The 13,733-nt window shown below is 46.3% G+C and overlaps 1 protein-coding gene across 5 annotated transcripts in view; it reads right to left on the bottom strand.

The window, feature by feature from the left end:
- Positions 1-13,733, bottom strand: part of LOC144600287 (serine/threonine-protein kinase 32B-like) — a 187,853-nt gene that overhangs the window by 56,204 nt on the left and 117,916 nt on the right. For all 5 annotated transcript variants that reach the window (XM_078411876.1, XM_078411862.1, XM_078411881.1 and 2 more), the window contains exon 4: positions 6,345-6,518. In XM_078411876.1, coding sequence (XP_078268002.1) covers positions 6,345-6,518 — 174 coding nt within the window. The remainder of the gene's footprint in view (positions 1-6,344; positions 6,519-13,733) is intronic.

Raw genomic sequence — 13,733 nt, 5'->3', positions numbered from 1 at the left:
ACTCACACTTCATTGAGTAAACAGAGCTATGTCCCTCCATTACACCTATTGCAATATCATCTTTGTAATTTGCACAGTAAAATCATTTTTTGAATATCATTTTGGCTGTTGGTTTATGTAGATCAGTGCATGTTCCTTTAACATAGTGACCTCACCACTACTAACCACTCCCCATTGTCTCTTGTATAATTGTAGCTTCCCCACCTCCAGCTCGCTCTCTAGTTCCAGTGATGACCACGGACAGCTAGGGCATAACATGTGTGTAGTGAAATTAATAAACAATATCCAGTAAAAGACTCTGTGTGCAAAGGACGTCTCTTTACATGGTGTCAGAGCGGTAGACTTGCGTCTCCTGTTTATCGGGTTTTTATTTTTAGCGTTTGTTCGTCCCAGTTGTGTCCCATCCTTCCACTTTGCCATGGCTCCCTCGTGTCGTCGTCCGGACACGCTTGTTTTTGATGAGGACATAGTGCACCGCTGGACTGTCTTCCAGCGGGACTACGAACACTATATAGCGATTGCCTATCCTGATGCAACTGCTGCGATAAAAGCTCACTTGCTCCTCAACCTGGCTGGTCCGGAGGCAATGGAACGCTGTGCGTCGTTCGAATTCGTCCCTCCGGAGGACCGCAACGACCCGGTATGTCTCATGGCTAAGTTCACTGCCCTGTGCGATATACCCACCAATAACATTATCGAACGTTTCAACTTTTTCTCGCGGCGTCAGACTCCAGGGGAGCACGTTGACGCCTTCATTGCATCCTTAAGACATATGGCTCGGCGGTGCCGCCTTCAAACGATTACACCCGACGAGATGATCAGGGACGTCCTGGTCAACGGTCTCCTAAACTCTAAGCTGCGGGATGAGCTCCTGATGAAGCCTGACCTGTCGCTAACGGACGCCATACATGCCGCACGCATGGCCTCTGCTGTTGGCTCAGTATCTCGGCCGGCGCCCCAGGACATAAATTTCACCGGCCGCCGGCGATTGAATGACCCGCAGACCAGGGTCACCCCCTCCGCGCCCACTATGGTCACCCCTCGCAGATGCCCAAACTGCAACTTCTCGTCACACAGGTATAACGTTTGCCCAGCGCAGGGCAAAACTTGTAATTCCTGCGGGAGGCAGAACCATTTTTCTGCAGCTTGTCGTTCTCGTGGGAGACCTGTCCCTGCTCCTAGAGGGAGTCTAAACAACCTTGCGACCGATGATAGCGCAACCGGTTCCCGGTACCAACATGAGGAACTCCATGGCACAGATACGACTTCCTCCCATGGAGACTCTATGCTGTTTTCGCTTTTGGGTGCACCTGCATTGATAACGGATCCATCCGTGCATGTTACAGTCAATGGACACTCCTTCCCTGCCAAGGTCGATACTGGGGCTTTTGCAAATGTTATGTCTGTGGGCCTCTTCGAGCAGATAAGCTCGGGGGAGAGGGTTACTCCTGACAACTCCCGCCTCCATGCCTATGGGGGAGGCGTTCTGATTGCCGTGGGAAAGGCAACGGTTATCTGTACTGTTCTGGAGACCTCTCGGCCCCTCACGTTCCTCCTGCTAGCATCTGACAACGTCACCCTGCTGGGCGCCCGTGCATGCCAGGACTTTGGTTTGGTCTCATTCCACCGCGACATCCACCTGGTGCAGGCCCCCATGGACCCCCTGATCGAGTACCCTGACCGATTTGATGACGTCCTGGGGAAGCTGCCCTGTGCCTACAAGATCGTTGTGGACCCGGGGGTCGACCCAGTGGTCAGACCGGCCCACCGTGTGTCTTTTGCCATGAAGGGCCGCGTGGAGTCCACACTACGTGGCATGGTGGACATGGGCATCCTCAAGGAGGTGAGTGCCCCCACCCAGTGGGTCTCCACCATGGTGGTCGCTGCCAAGAAGGACGCGAGCGAGATCAGGATCTGCATCAACCCCAAGGACCTGAACCTGGCTATTAAACGCCCGCACTACCCCATGCGGACGGTGGAGGACGTCGCGGCACAGGTCGGTCCAGCCACAGTTTTCTCGGTCCTGGATGCCAAGAGCTCCTTTTGGCAGATCCCGCTGGATGCACGTTCCTCCTTCCTGACCACCTTCAGCACACCGTTCGGCAGGTTCCGTTTCCTCCGCATGCCTTTTGGGATCAACTCGGCAAGCGAGGTTTTTCAGCGTACGATGGAGCAGCTGTTTGCTGGGTTGCCGTGCGCCATCATTGTGGATGACATCCTGGTGTACGGGAGGGACGTCGCTGAGCATGACCGACACCTCCGCCAAGTCCTGGACAAGGCTCGTGAGATCAACCTCAAGCTTAATCGAAGGAAGTGTCGGTTCCGCGTTGAGGAAGTCACCTACGTCGGCCACGTTTTCACGGCGGGGGGCCTGAAGCCAGACCCCGAGAAGACGGCGGCGATCACCAAAATGCCCGCTCCCACTGACGTGCCCGGCCTGCAGCGCTTCCTGGGCATGGTCAACTACTTGGGTAAGTTCATACCCGACCTCAGCGAACTGAGTGCCCCCCTGAGGGAGCTGACCAAGAAGGACAATGCCTGGGTCTGGCTCCCGCACCACCAATCGGCCTTCGTGGCCCTGAGGTCCAGACTCGCACGGACCCCCACTTTGCAGTTCTTCGACCTGAACAGGCCAATCGTCCTCACCTGCGATGCATCTCGGTTCGGCCTTGGTGCTGCCTGCCTGCAGCTCTACGACGACCGACAGCTGCCCGTCTCCTATGCCTCTCGCACAATGACCCCTGCTGAACAGCGCTACGCCCAGATAGAAAAGGAGCTTCTTGCCGTGGTGTTCGCGTGCTCCAAATTCAGAGACTACGTTCTTGGAAAAACTTTCACCATCGAAACTGACCACCAGCCGCTGGTCTCTATTTTAAACAAGCCCATCCACGCAGCCTCGTCCCGCTTGCAGCGAATGATGCTGCAGCTGCAGCGTTTCACATTCAAAATCGTGTACCGCAAAGGCAAGGAGATGTTCGTGGCAGACACTTTGTCCCGTGCCCCACTACCTTCCACTTCCCGCCATCCGTACGAATCGGCTGACCTGATGGTGTTGAACGTCAACATCGTTCCATCTTGGCAGATGCAGTCACTGGTCACACACACTGTCGCTGATCCGAACCTTCAACAGCTTGAGGGCGTCATCCGCCGTGGCTGGCCTGAACGACGGTCTTCCCTGCCGGCTGGTGCCGTGCCCTACTTCCTGGTTCGGGATGAACTGGTGCTGCACGCGGGCGTGGTGGTGAAGGGTCACAAGGTTGTGGTGCCGGCTGCGCTGCGGGATCACTACTTCCAGACTGCCCACAACGGACACCCAGGGGTGGAGGCCACGTTATCCCAGGCCCAAGCACAGTTTTACTGGCCTGGCATGGTCAAGGACATCCGGGACAGGGTCTCCGCCTGCGCTGCCTGCAACAGCCTATTACCTCATCAGCAGCGCCAGCCTCTCCTGCAGCAGCCGGCTCCCGAGTTGCCGTGGATGGCTGTTGCCGCTGATATTTTCGAGTGGCGTGGCAAACACTACCTGGTCCTGGTGGACTCCTACTCCAGCTGGTTCGAGGTGGACCTGCTGCCGTCCCTCACGTCTGCTGCCGTCATCGGGAAGCTTCGCCGCCACTTCTCTACCTTTGGTTCCCCGGCATCCCTCCAGTCCGACAACGGCAGCCAGTTTACCAGCGCGGAGTTTGCTGCTTTCGCCACCCGGTGGAACTTTCGCCACATCATCAGCAGCCCCGAGTACCCGCAAAGCAATGGACTTGCAGAGCGCGCTGTCCGCAGCGCTAAGGAACTGATGGAACGTTGCCGGCTTGACAGTTCGGACTTGTACCTTGCCCTCCTCAACCTCCGCAACATCTCCCGGGACCCCGCGCTCGGTTCCCCTGCCCAGCGCCTCATGTCCCGCACCACTAGACCCCCTATCCCCGTCTCCCAGCAATCCCTGCAACCCACGGCTCGGAGCCCTGCCGCTGTCAGGGAGCGCTTCACTGAAAAGCAGCTCATTCAGAAGCGCTCCTTTGACAAATCGTCCCGTCCCCTTCCACCTCTGTTCGCTGGCCAGGTTGTCCGGATGGAGTCCACCTCCGGTCACCACCGGCTGGCCGTGGTCGTCGGCAATGCTGACTCTCCACGGTCGTACCTGGTCAACTACGAGGGCACCGTGTATCGTCGTACCCGCCAGCACCTGATGCTGGTAAACGAGCCTGCACCGCCTCCCGCGGTCCCGTATTCACCTCCCGTCCAGTCCCCGGTGCCTGATGTGCCTCCTGCTCCGGTACATCCGCAGTCGCCCCAGCCCCCTTCCCCTCCCTCGCCTGCGCGTGTATCGCTTCCCAGTCCTCCTCCTTCCCCTGGTTCCCCAGCCTCTGTACCCGCACCCGTCCATGCTGTTCCTTCGACCGGAGGGGATGGTGGGTTGCGCACCCGCTCTGGGAGAGTGGTCAGGCCGCCTGTCCGGTACGGTGTGTACGAGTAGTCTGTGTTGTGCTGCATTCTATCTGCTCCCTGCTTGTAGTTTGAGCCTAGCGCATGAGCCGTGGTCACTTTTGTTTCCAAGAGGAAGGATGTAGATCAGTGCATGTTCCTTTAACATAGTGACCTCACCACTACTAACCACTCCCCATTGTCTCTTGTATAATTGTAGCTTCCCCACCTCCAGCTCGCTCTCTAGTTCCAGTGATGACCACGGACAGCTAGGGCATAACATGTGTGTAGTGAAATTAATAAACAATATCCAGTAAAAGACTCTGTGTGCAAAGGACGTCTCTTTACAGTTTACTAATTCTTTACTTACAAGCTTTTGAAAATAGATATCTAAATCAATCAGAAAGAAGATATACACTCCAACAGAGTAGATTATAAAGAACTTTACAAATAAGTCCTATTTTTGATATTCAATTTTATAATATCTGCTATAAGTTTGATGGTTTAAATAGAATTTATGGAGGCAAAGTACAAAAATCGAAAGAACTCAGGTCATAATTTCACCACACAACAAACTTTGTTTTTATTATTTGATGATGCAGTTGAATCATTAATACATTAACACCATCTGTTACACATCCCTTATTCCCATCAGAGAATTCTGTTTCAGCAAATGTATATTAGAGTCACAGTGAATCATTGAGTCATACAGCATGGACTTCGGCTAAATTCATCCATACCGACTAAGATGCCCTGCTAAGCTATTCTCTTTATGCGCATTTACCACGTCTCTCTAAACCTTTCTTATCTGTGTACTTGTTCAAATGTCTTTTAAATATTGCTATTGCACTTGCTTCAAATGTATATTCTGTCCTGTTTTTCAAATTTTAATGGGTTCTCCAGTTCATTTTTTTAAATGGTGGACTCTTGAATGTAATATCTGTATGTTGTGCAGGTGATCAAATAGTATGATGTTTTCAGTAATATGTAGAGCATTATACGTGCAAGCAGGGATAGTTCATGGACATCTTAAGCTAGCTCTTAAGCTAGCTCAGTCCCTTAAAACTAAAGTAGACCAATTTGTCCTAAGCACCTGACATGTCATGAATGAGCTTGCTTAATAAAATCAATGTATAGATGGCAACTCATCAAATATTTCACCATTTACTAACAATCATTTCATTTATAAGGAAGTCTGCACAAATATTCGTGCTTTCTGTACCTACCAAGATCTCTACATTTCTAACCTCACTCATATAATTCATCAGTAGTACTCCAAGAAATGCAATCTTTTCATTTGTTATAACTTATTTTCAGTACACATCCAATAAATTAGTTTTTTTTAATGTTAAAAGTGATTCAGCTATACACCTTTTGAATGAATTAAGAATGTTAATATTTGCATTTTTAAATAAATTTCCCTGGTGATAGCAGCACAGTTATTCGTGTGATACAACAGCACAATTTTCAATTTAACAATTGGCATATAACAACTGATGAGCATGCAAGATATTAATTATTTTTAGATCAGATGTTCATGAAAACGAATCAGAATGAATGGGCAACATGTCATATCATATCATATCATATATATACAGCCGGAAACAGGCCTTTTCGGCCCACCAAGTCCGTGCCGCCCAGTGATCCCCGTACATTAACACTATCCTACACCCACTAGGGACAATTTTTACATTTACCCAGCCAATTAACCTACATACCTGTACGTCTTTGGAGTGTGGGAGGAAACCGAAGATCTCGGAGAAAACCCACGCAGGTCACGGGGAGAACGTACAAACTCCTTACAGTGCAGCACCCGTAGTCAGGATCGAACCTGAGTCTCCGGCGCTGCATTCGCTGTAAAGCAGCAACTCTACCGCTGCGCTACCGTGCCGCCAATGTGATTATATAGTTTGAACATCACAAACCTGTGGATGATGTGGTAGCTTTTTAGGTAGTTCAGAGCTAAAGCCAGTTCACACAAATAGAGTTTCACTGCTTCTTCCTTGAAATGTACATTTTGCTGTAAATGATATCGTAAATCTCCGCCAAGAAGCAGGTCTACCACCATAAACATGTCTTCCTCATCTTGGAATGAGTACCTAAAAGGAAAAAAAACTTTTCTGTTAAAGCAAAAATATTTGTAGTATGTGAGTAAACGTCTCTTATCTAAGCCAAGGTTCACTTCCAAATGAAATTCGTATTGCTATTTCATTGGTTTATTATTATTGCGTGTACTGAGGTGCAGTGCAAGGTTTTTTTGTGTGCTATCCAATTAATTTAAATGACATCATGCGACACATGAGTACAATGAAGTCATACACAAGGGCAACAATGAGAAAAATAGTCCACATGATTATGCGTGGCATGGTGGTGCGGCGTTAGAGTTGATGCCTTACAGTGCTTGCAGTGCCGGAGACCCGGGTAAATAAACCGGGTGAATCGAACCCGGGTTTGATTCCGACTACGGGTGCTGTCTGTATGGAGCTTGTAAGTTCACCCCTTGACCGTGTGGGCTTTCTCCGAGGTCTTCGGTTTCCTCCCACACCCCAATGACATGCAGGTTTGTAGGTTAACTGGCTTGGGTTTGTATACTTGGTATAAGTATAAATTGTCTCTAATGTGTGTATCGGCTTGTATTAATGTGTGGGGATCACTCTTCGGTGCAGACTCAGTGGGCCGAAGGGCCTGTTTCCGAGCTGTATCTCTAAACTAAACTAAACTAAATATAGTTTACAGCATTGTAATGGTACAGTTCCAGAGATGGCCTATTTCCACAATGAGGTAGATTGGAAGATCGGGACTACGCCAGAGTTTAGAGGTGGACCATTCAGTAGTCTAATAACAGAGGTAAAGATGCTCGTCCTGGGTATGGTGGTATGTACTCTCAAGCTTTTGTATCTTCTGCCTTGCAGGAGAGGGGAGAAGAAGGAATGACCAGGTAAAAGTTCCTTGATTATGTTGGTTGCTTTTCTGAGGCTGTGTGAAGTGTAGATGGAGTCAACGGTGGGGAGTTTAGTCTGGGAGTTTCGGCTACATCCACAACTCTCTGCAATTTCTTGCAGTCTTTCAAAGCAATGGAAGTTGTAACTTATAGGAATTTGTCACTCGAAGGGAATTTTGCTGCCAAAAGGTGAATGGAGTAAAATTACACCAAAGGTTCCTCAAGAGACCATTATAACAGATGTTGGAAGAAATACTAATGACTTTATGGAAATAATTTAAAATACGAATAATGTGCATGTATGGCAGGCTCATTTGACTTGTAGGATGACACAGGATGTGGGAATGAGTTGGTAATAATTTATGAAGATCTGTGTCTGTACAGTGGAAATTTTACTGAATAGAAAATCCTAATGGGGTGAGAAGTATTTCTTCCCTCACTCTCTCACCCCATATCTGTCCCACACTCTCCCCATCTCTGTCGTACACTCTCCCCATCTCTATCGCGCACTCTCCCCATCTCTGACGCGCCCACTCTCCCCATCTGTGACGTGCCCACTCTCTCTCACTCTCTCTCTGTCACTCTTGCCCTGTTACCCTCTGTCACTTTCTCTCTGTCACTTTCTCTCTGTCACTTTCTCTCTTTCTCTTTCTCTCTCTTTCTCTCTTTCTCTCTTTCTCTCTGTCACTTTCTCTCTTTCTCTTTCTCTCTCTCTCTCTCTCTCTCTCTCTCTCTCTCTCTCTCTCTCTCTCTCTCTCTCTCTCTCTCTCTCTCTCTCTCTCTCTCTCTCTCTCTCTCTCTCTCTCTCTCTCTCTCTCTCTCTCTCTCTCTCTCTCTCTCTCTCTCTCTCTCTCTCTCTCTCCTCTCTCTCTCTCTCTCTCTCTCTCTCCTCTCTCTTTCTCTTTCTCTCTCTCTTTTTCTCACTTTCTTTCTCTGTCACTCTCTGTCACTCTCTGTCACTGTCACTGTATCTCTCTCTCTCCCTCTCTGTCACTGTCTCTTTCCCTCTGTCACCATTTCTCTCAATCCCTCTCTATCTCTATCTCTCTCTCTGTCACTCCCCTGATTGGGAAGGATCCTTGTCAGAAGTGTTAACTTTAATGACAGCTGTCTCCCTTCCTGGTTTTCTTGGATGCAAATGACCTTTGTACATAATTACTAGTTACAAAGCTTACTCAGAATCATATAATTATATAATATAAAATTTAATATAAAATCATACCATGATTCATATGATATCAAATTATATCATGTTATGTCATGTGTATCCAAATCACATTAGGGTCTGATTACAGAGCAAATGTTATTGTATTTGAGAAATATTTGCAAATCTAATTTCCTTAACATGTTCAAATTTAATTGTTGTGAGGAAGGGCCAAAATTCTAAAATAATTGCGAATCAAAAAAAAGCTTGCAGTTTTGTGAGAATGTTACCAGGACTAGAGGATGTGAGCTAAAGGGAGAGGTTGAGTAGGCTGAGACTCTATTCCTTGGAGCCCAGGAGGATGAGGGATGATCTTATAGAGGTGTATAAGATCATGAGAGGAATAGATCAGGTACATGCACAGTCTCTTGCCCAGAGTAGGTGAATCGAGGACCAGAGGACATAGATTTAAGATGAAGGGGAAAAGATTTAATAGGAATCTGAGGGGTAACTTTTTTACACAAAGGGTGGTGGATGTATAGAACAAGCTGCCATTGGGGTAGTTGAGGCAGGGACTATACCAACATTTACGAAACAGTTAGACAGGTACAAGGATAGGATAAGTTTGGAGGGATGTGGACCAAATGTGGGCAGATGGGACTAGTGCAGTTGGGACATGTTGGCCGGAGTAGGCAAATTAGGCCGAAGGGCCTTTTTCTACACTGTATCACTCTAGGACTCTATGACTCTATACTGAAAATCCAAAATAAAGGAGAAAAATTTGGAAACACTCAGCAGGTCAGGCACCATCTGTGGAAATAGTTCATGTTTCAGTTCAATAACCCTAGAGTCTTTGACCTGAATGTTAACTTCGACAATTATTCTCTGAATATTCTCCTTGTGCAGATGCTGTTTGACCTGCTCAGTGCTTCCTGCATTTTCTGCTTTTATTTTACATCCTAAAGTAATACTTATTGTTGGTTTGAAGAAAATCTCTAACTGGTTCAATCATGGCAATATTAAACAGTGCAAAATATGCACGGATGGGCCAACCAGTGGATCTCACAACCATTACTAAGAAATAAATTGCATATTGTAGGCAATATCAAGTATTCAAAAGAGCGCTAAAATGCAATCAGATTTTAGATTTCAATTACTTTCAGGGAATCAAAATAGACATTTTGAAATGCATTGCAGAACCTATTAACTCAACGAATTCAATGCTTAAAATGTTTTCAATGTTCTCAACTCTGTCTGTGGTCATTATTGATTACAGTGACTGCCATTTAAATCATAGAGACACCAGAGGCTGCAGATGCATGAATCTTGAGCATAAAACAAAATTCTGGAGGAACTTGCTGGGTCAGGCAGCATCTGTGAAGGGAATGGTCAGACGCGTTTCGGTCGGGACCCTTCATCAGACCCTTCCTCATAACATTCTCTTGCCGTTATGAATGGAACCCTCACCCAAGTCTACTCTGTTTCCCACAATTCCCCCTCACCCCCAGACTGAACATGGATACAGTTACCCTGGCCACCACCTTTCACTCCACCATTCCTGCATCCAACAAATAATTTTCCATCATTTCCACCACCTTAATCATGATCCCATCGTCAGTCACGTGTTCCTGTCCCATCCCATTTTTGCTTTCGCAAAGACATTATTCACTGAAATTCCTTGTCCCGCTCTTCCCTTGCCAGGCTTTGCTCCAATTCCACATCTTCTTTCCAATACTCTACCCATCAAAAATGAGGACAGTATTGTGAGGTGACGCTTTTAGAAAACGCACTGCCTGGACATGGTGGGCTGAAGGGCCAGTTTCTGTGCTGTAACATTTATAAATTGCTGACTATTCCCTGCGCTCTTTTGTCTGATGACATTACCTGCCACTCTTTTGAGGAGGTCGGGGGTAGCTTTAGAATGCTTGGCCCATCTCCCACAACATGAAGGGGGGACCTCATTGAAACATACAGAATAGTGAAAGGCTTGGGTAGAGTGGATGTGGAGAGGATGTTTCCACTAGTGGGAGAGTCTAGGACTAGAGGTCATAGCCTCAGAATTAAAGGACTTTTTTTAGGAAGGAGATGAGGAAAAATGTCTTTAGTCAGAGGGTAATGAATTCTTTGCCACAGAAGTCTGTGGAGGCCAAGTCAGTGGATATTTTTCAAGCAGAGTTAGGTAGATTCTTGATTCGTACAGGTGTCAGAGGTTACAGGCAGAAGGCAGGAGAATGGGGATAGGAGGGAGAGATAGATCAGCCATGATTCCTTGTAACATCACCCAAAACTTCATCCTCAACATTGATGGTCTCCCAGTATCCACCTCACCTCACATCCGGAATCTTGGAATCATCCTTGATCAAACCCTCTCCTTCGACAAACACATCAAACACATCACAAAGACAGCCTTCTTCCACCTCAAAAACATTGCCCGTCTCCGTCCATCCCTCTCCTCCACAGCTGCAGAAACCCTCATCCACGCCTTCATCACCTCCCGTCTGGACTACTGCAACAGCCTCCTCTATGGCGCACCCTCAAAAATCATCACCTATTGTACACCTATTGTCCACTCATAAAGAATTTGTTCTTTTATGCTAAGTAAATTGACTTCCAGAAATTACATAGATATCTTGTGATAAAATAAATGTTTTTTAAGAGTTAACGTTCAAATCTTTAATTTCTTTATCATAATCCAACAATTTATATCATTATTAATGTGTAAGATTTCCATCACTGGAATCTCTTTGAACAGAATTGGTTTACTTTTTAATTTTTATGGAATTCATTATATCATTATCAAACCAATTTCCCCAACAAAGGCTTCAGACCATAAACCGGTAAATTAAAAACAGTCAGTGAAAATATGGAATGGCCAATCCAACAGTATGCTTTCTATGGTGCATCTGTAGAAGTTACAATATTTACCAAAGCCAGTTACCCTACAAACCTATAGGTCTTTGCAGTGTGGGAGGAAACTGGAGCACCTGGGGAAAACCCAGGCGGTCACGGGGAGAATGTACAAACTCTGTACAGATAACACCCATAGTCACAGGAAACATGGCAAATTTCCTCAATCTCCTCAGGAATTAGAGGTGTTGGTGTGATTTTTCGGCTGTCGTATCAATGTGGTTGGTCGTGACAGATCATTGGTAATATTAACGCCAAGGAACTTGAAGCTCTCAACCAAATCCATATCTGCACCATTGATGCTGATCGGGGCAAGTACTCCACAATGCTTCCTGAAGTAAAAAACTAGCTCCTTTGTCTTGCTGACATTGAGGGCAAGGGTTTTGTCTTGACACCGTCTCACTAGGTTTTCTATCTCCTTCCTATACTCTGTCTCGTCTTTGTTCATGATTCGGCGTAGCACAGTAGTGCGGTCTGTAAACATATGGTGAGGCCACAGACTATGTTTTTATAGTAATTCTCACACAATTTGTTTTTGTTTTAACTCCAGTTGAACGTAAAATTATAGATTAGTTTAGAGATACAGCGCGGAAACAGGACCTTCGGCCCACCAAGTCCGCACCATCCAGCGATCCCTGCCCATTAACACTATCTTACATACAAGGGACAATTTACAATATTTACCAAAGCCAGTTACCCTACAAACCTATAAGTCTTTGCAGTGTGGGAGGAAACTGGAGCACCTGGGGAAAACCCAGGCGGTCACGGGGAGAATGTACAAACTCTGTACAGATAACACCCATAGTCAGAATCAAATCCTGGCCCTGTAAGGCAGCAACTCTATTGCTGCATCACTGCTATTGTTTAATAGAGTGTTGAATCTTCCAAGCATTTTGAAAATCTTTGTTTTTTAAATGCTTCTATTTTAATACAAACTGTATAGTCTACTGGATGGTCCTATCAAGATGCAGGGCCTCGACCCAAAGTATTAATTCCTTTCCCACTGCACATGCTGCCCGACCAGCTGAATTCCTTCAACAGTTTATAAGAAAATAACTGCAGGTGCTGGTACAAATCGAAGGTATTAATTCACAAAATGCTGGAGTAGCTTCAACAGTTTGGTTTTTCTGTACTAGATTACAGCAGCTGCAGTCTCTCATGCCTGTCCTATCACATGTTTGGCTACCTGATTAGTGGTTATCTGGCTACTGATTAGTGGCTACCTGATTAGTGGTATCTAATTTCAATACTATCACCAGGGAATTGCACATCTGGTGGTGTGACTCCAATCTGGGAATTGGATCTTGGACCAATATCACTGACATAATATCAATGCAGGTCTCATTTACCCATGTTAGCACTCCCATGAGCTCAATCGTGGAAATCAATTAATTTATAGTGCCTTGATATTAATATTAATAATAGGCAGAGTTAAAACTAGCTCCATATCCAACTAATGGTAAATTGACAAAAGTAACTGTTGCCGTTGCCTGAAATAAAATGGGTCATCCACACTTGGGAAATATACAAACCGACTATTCCAATTTATTTATTCAAATAAACTTTTGGTATCTCCCTCTGGGATCTATAACCTCCAGAAATTATAACAGTAGCTTTTATTAATATTATCAAATAACTTTGATGCCAAATGAACCAAAAACATTCTTCGATTAGTAGACTGCTGACATATTATCTTGATAATTGGTTTCTACACTGTCAATCATAACATGAGCAGATCATTAATTTTGATAAAGGTAGACACAAAATGCTGGAGTATCTCAACGGGTCAGGCAGCATCTCTGGAGAGAAGGAATGGGTGAAGTTTCAATAGACAATAGACAATAGACGATAGGTGCAGGAGTAGGCCATTCGGCCCTTCGAGCCAGCACCGCCATTCAATGTGATCATGGCTGATCATTCTCAATCAGTACCCCGTTCCTGCTTTCTCCCCATACCCCCTGACTCCACTATCCTTAAGAGCTCTATCTAGCTCTCTCTTAAATGTATTCAGAGAATTGGCCTCCACTGCCCTCTGAGGCAGAGAATTCCACAGATTCACAACTCTCTGACTAAAAAAGTTTTTCCTCATCTCTGTTCTAAATGGTCTACCCCTTATTCTTAAACTGTGGCCTCTGGTTCTGGACTCCCCCAACATTGGGAACATGTTTCCTGCCTCTAACATGTCCAACCCCTTCTTCAGACTGATGTTAGGGGAGTGGGCGGGACAAAGATAGAATGTAGTCAGAGACAGGAAGATAGTGGGAGAACTGGGAAGGGGGAGGGGATAGACAGGGAAAGCAAGTTGAAGTTAGAGAAGTCAAT

The sequence above is a fragment of the Rhinoraja longicauda genome, chromosome 1 (genome assembly GCF_053455715.1).
Source record: "Rhinoraja longicauda isolate Sanriku21f chromosome 1, sRhiLon1.1, whole genome shotgun sequence".
Taxonomy (NCBI): domain Eukaryota; kingdom Metazoa; phylum Chordata; class Chondrichthyes; order Rajiformes; family Arhynchobatidae; genus Rhinoraja; species Rhinoraja longicauda.
Note: the sequence above shows the minus strand (reverse complement) of the source record. Positions and strands in the feature narration are given on the sequence as shown.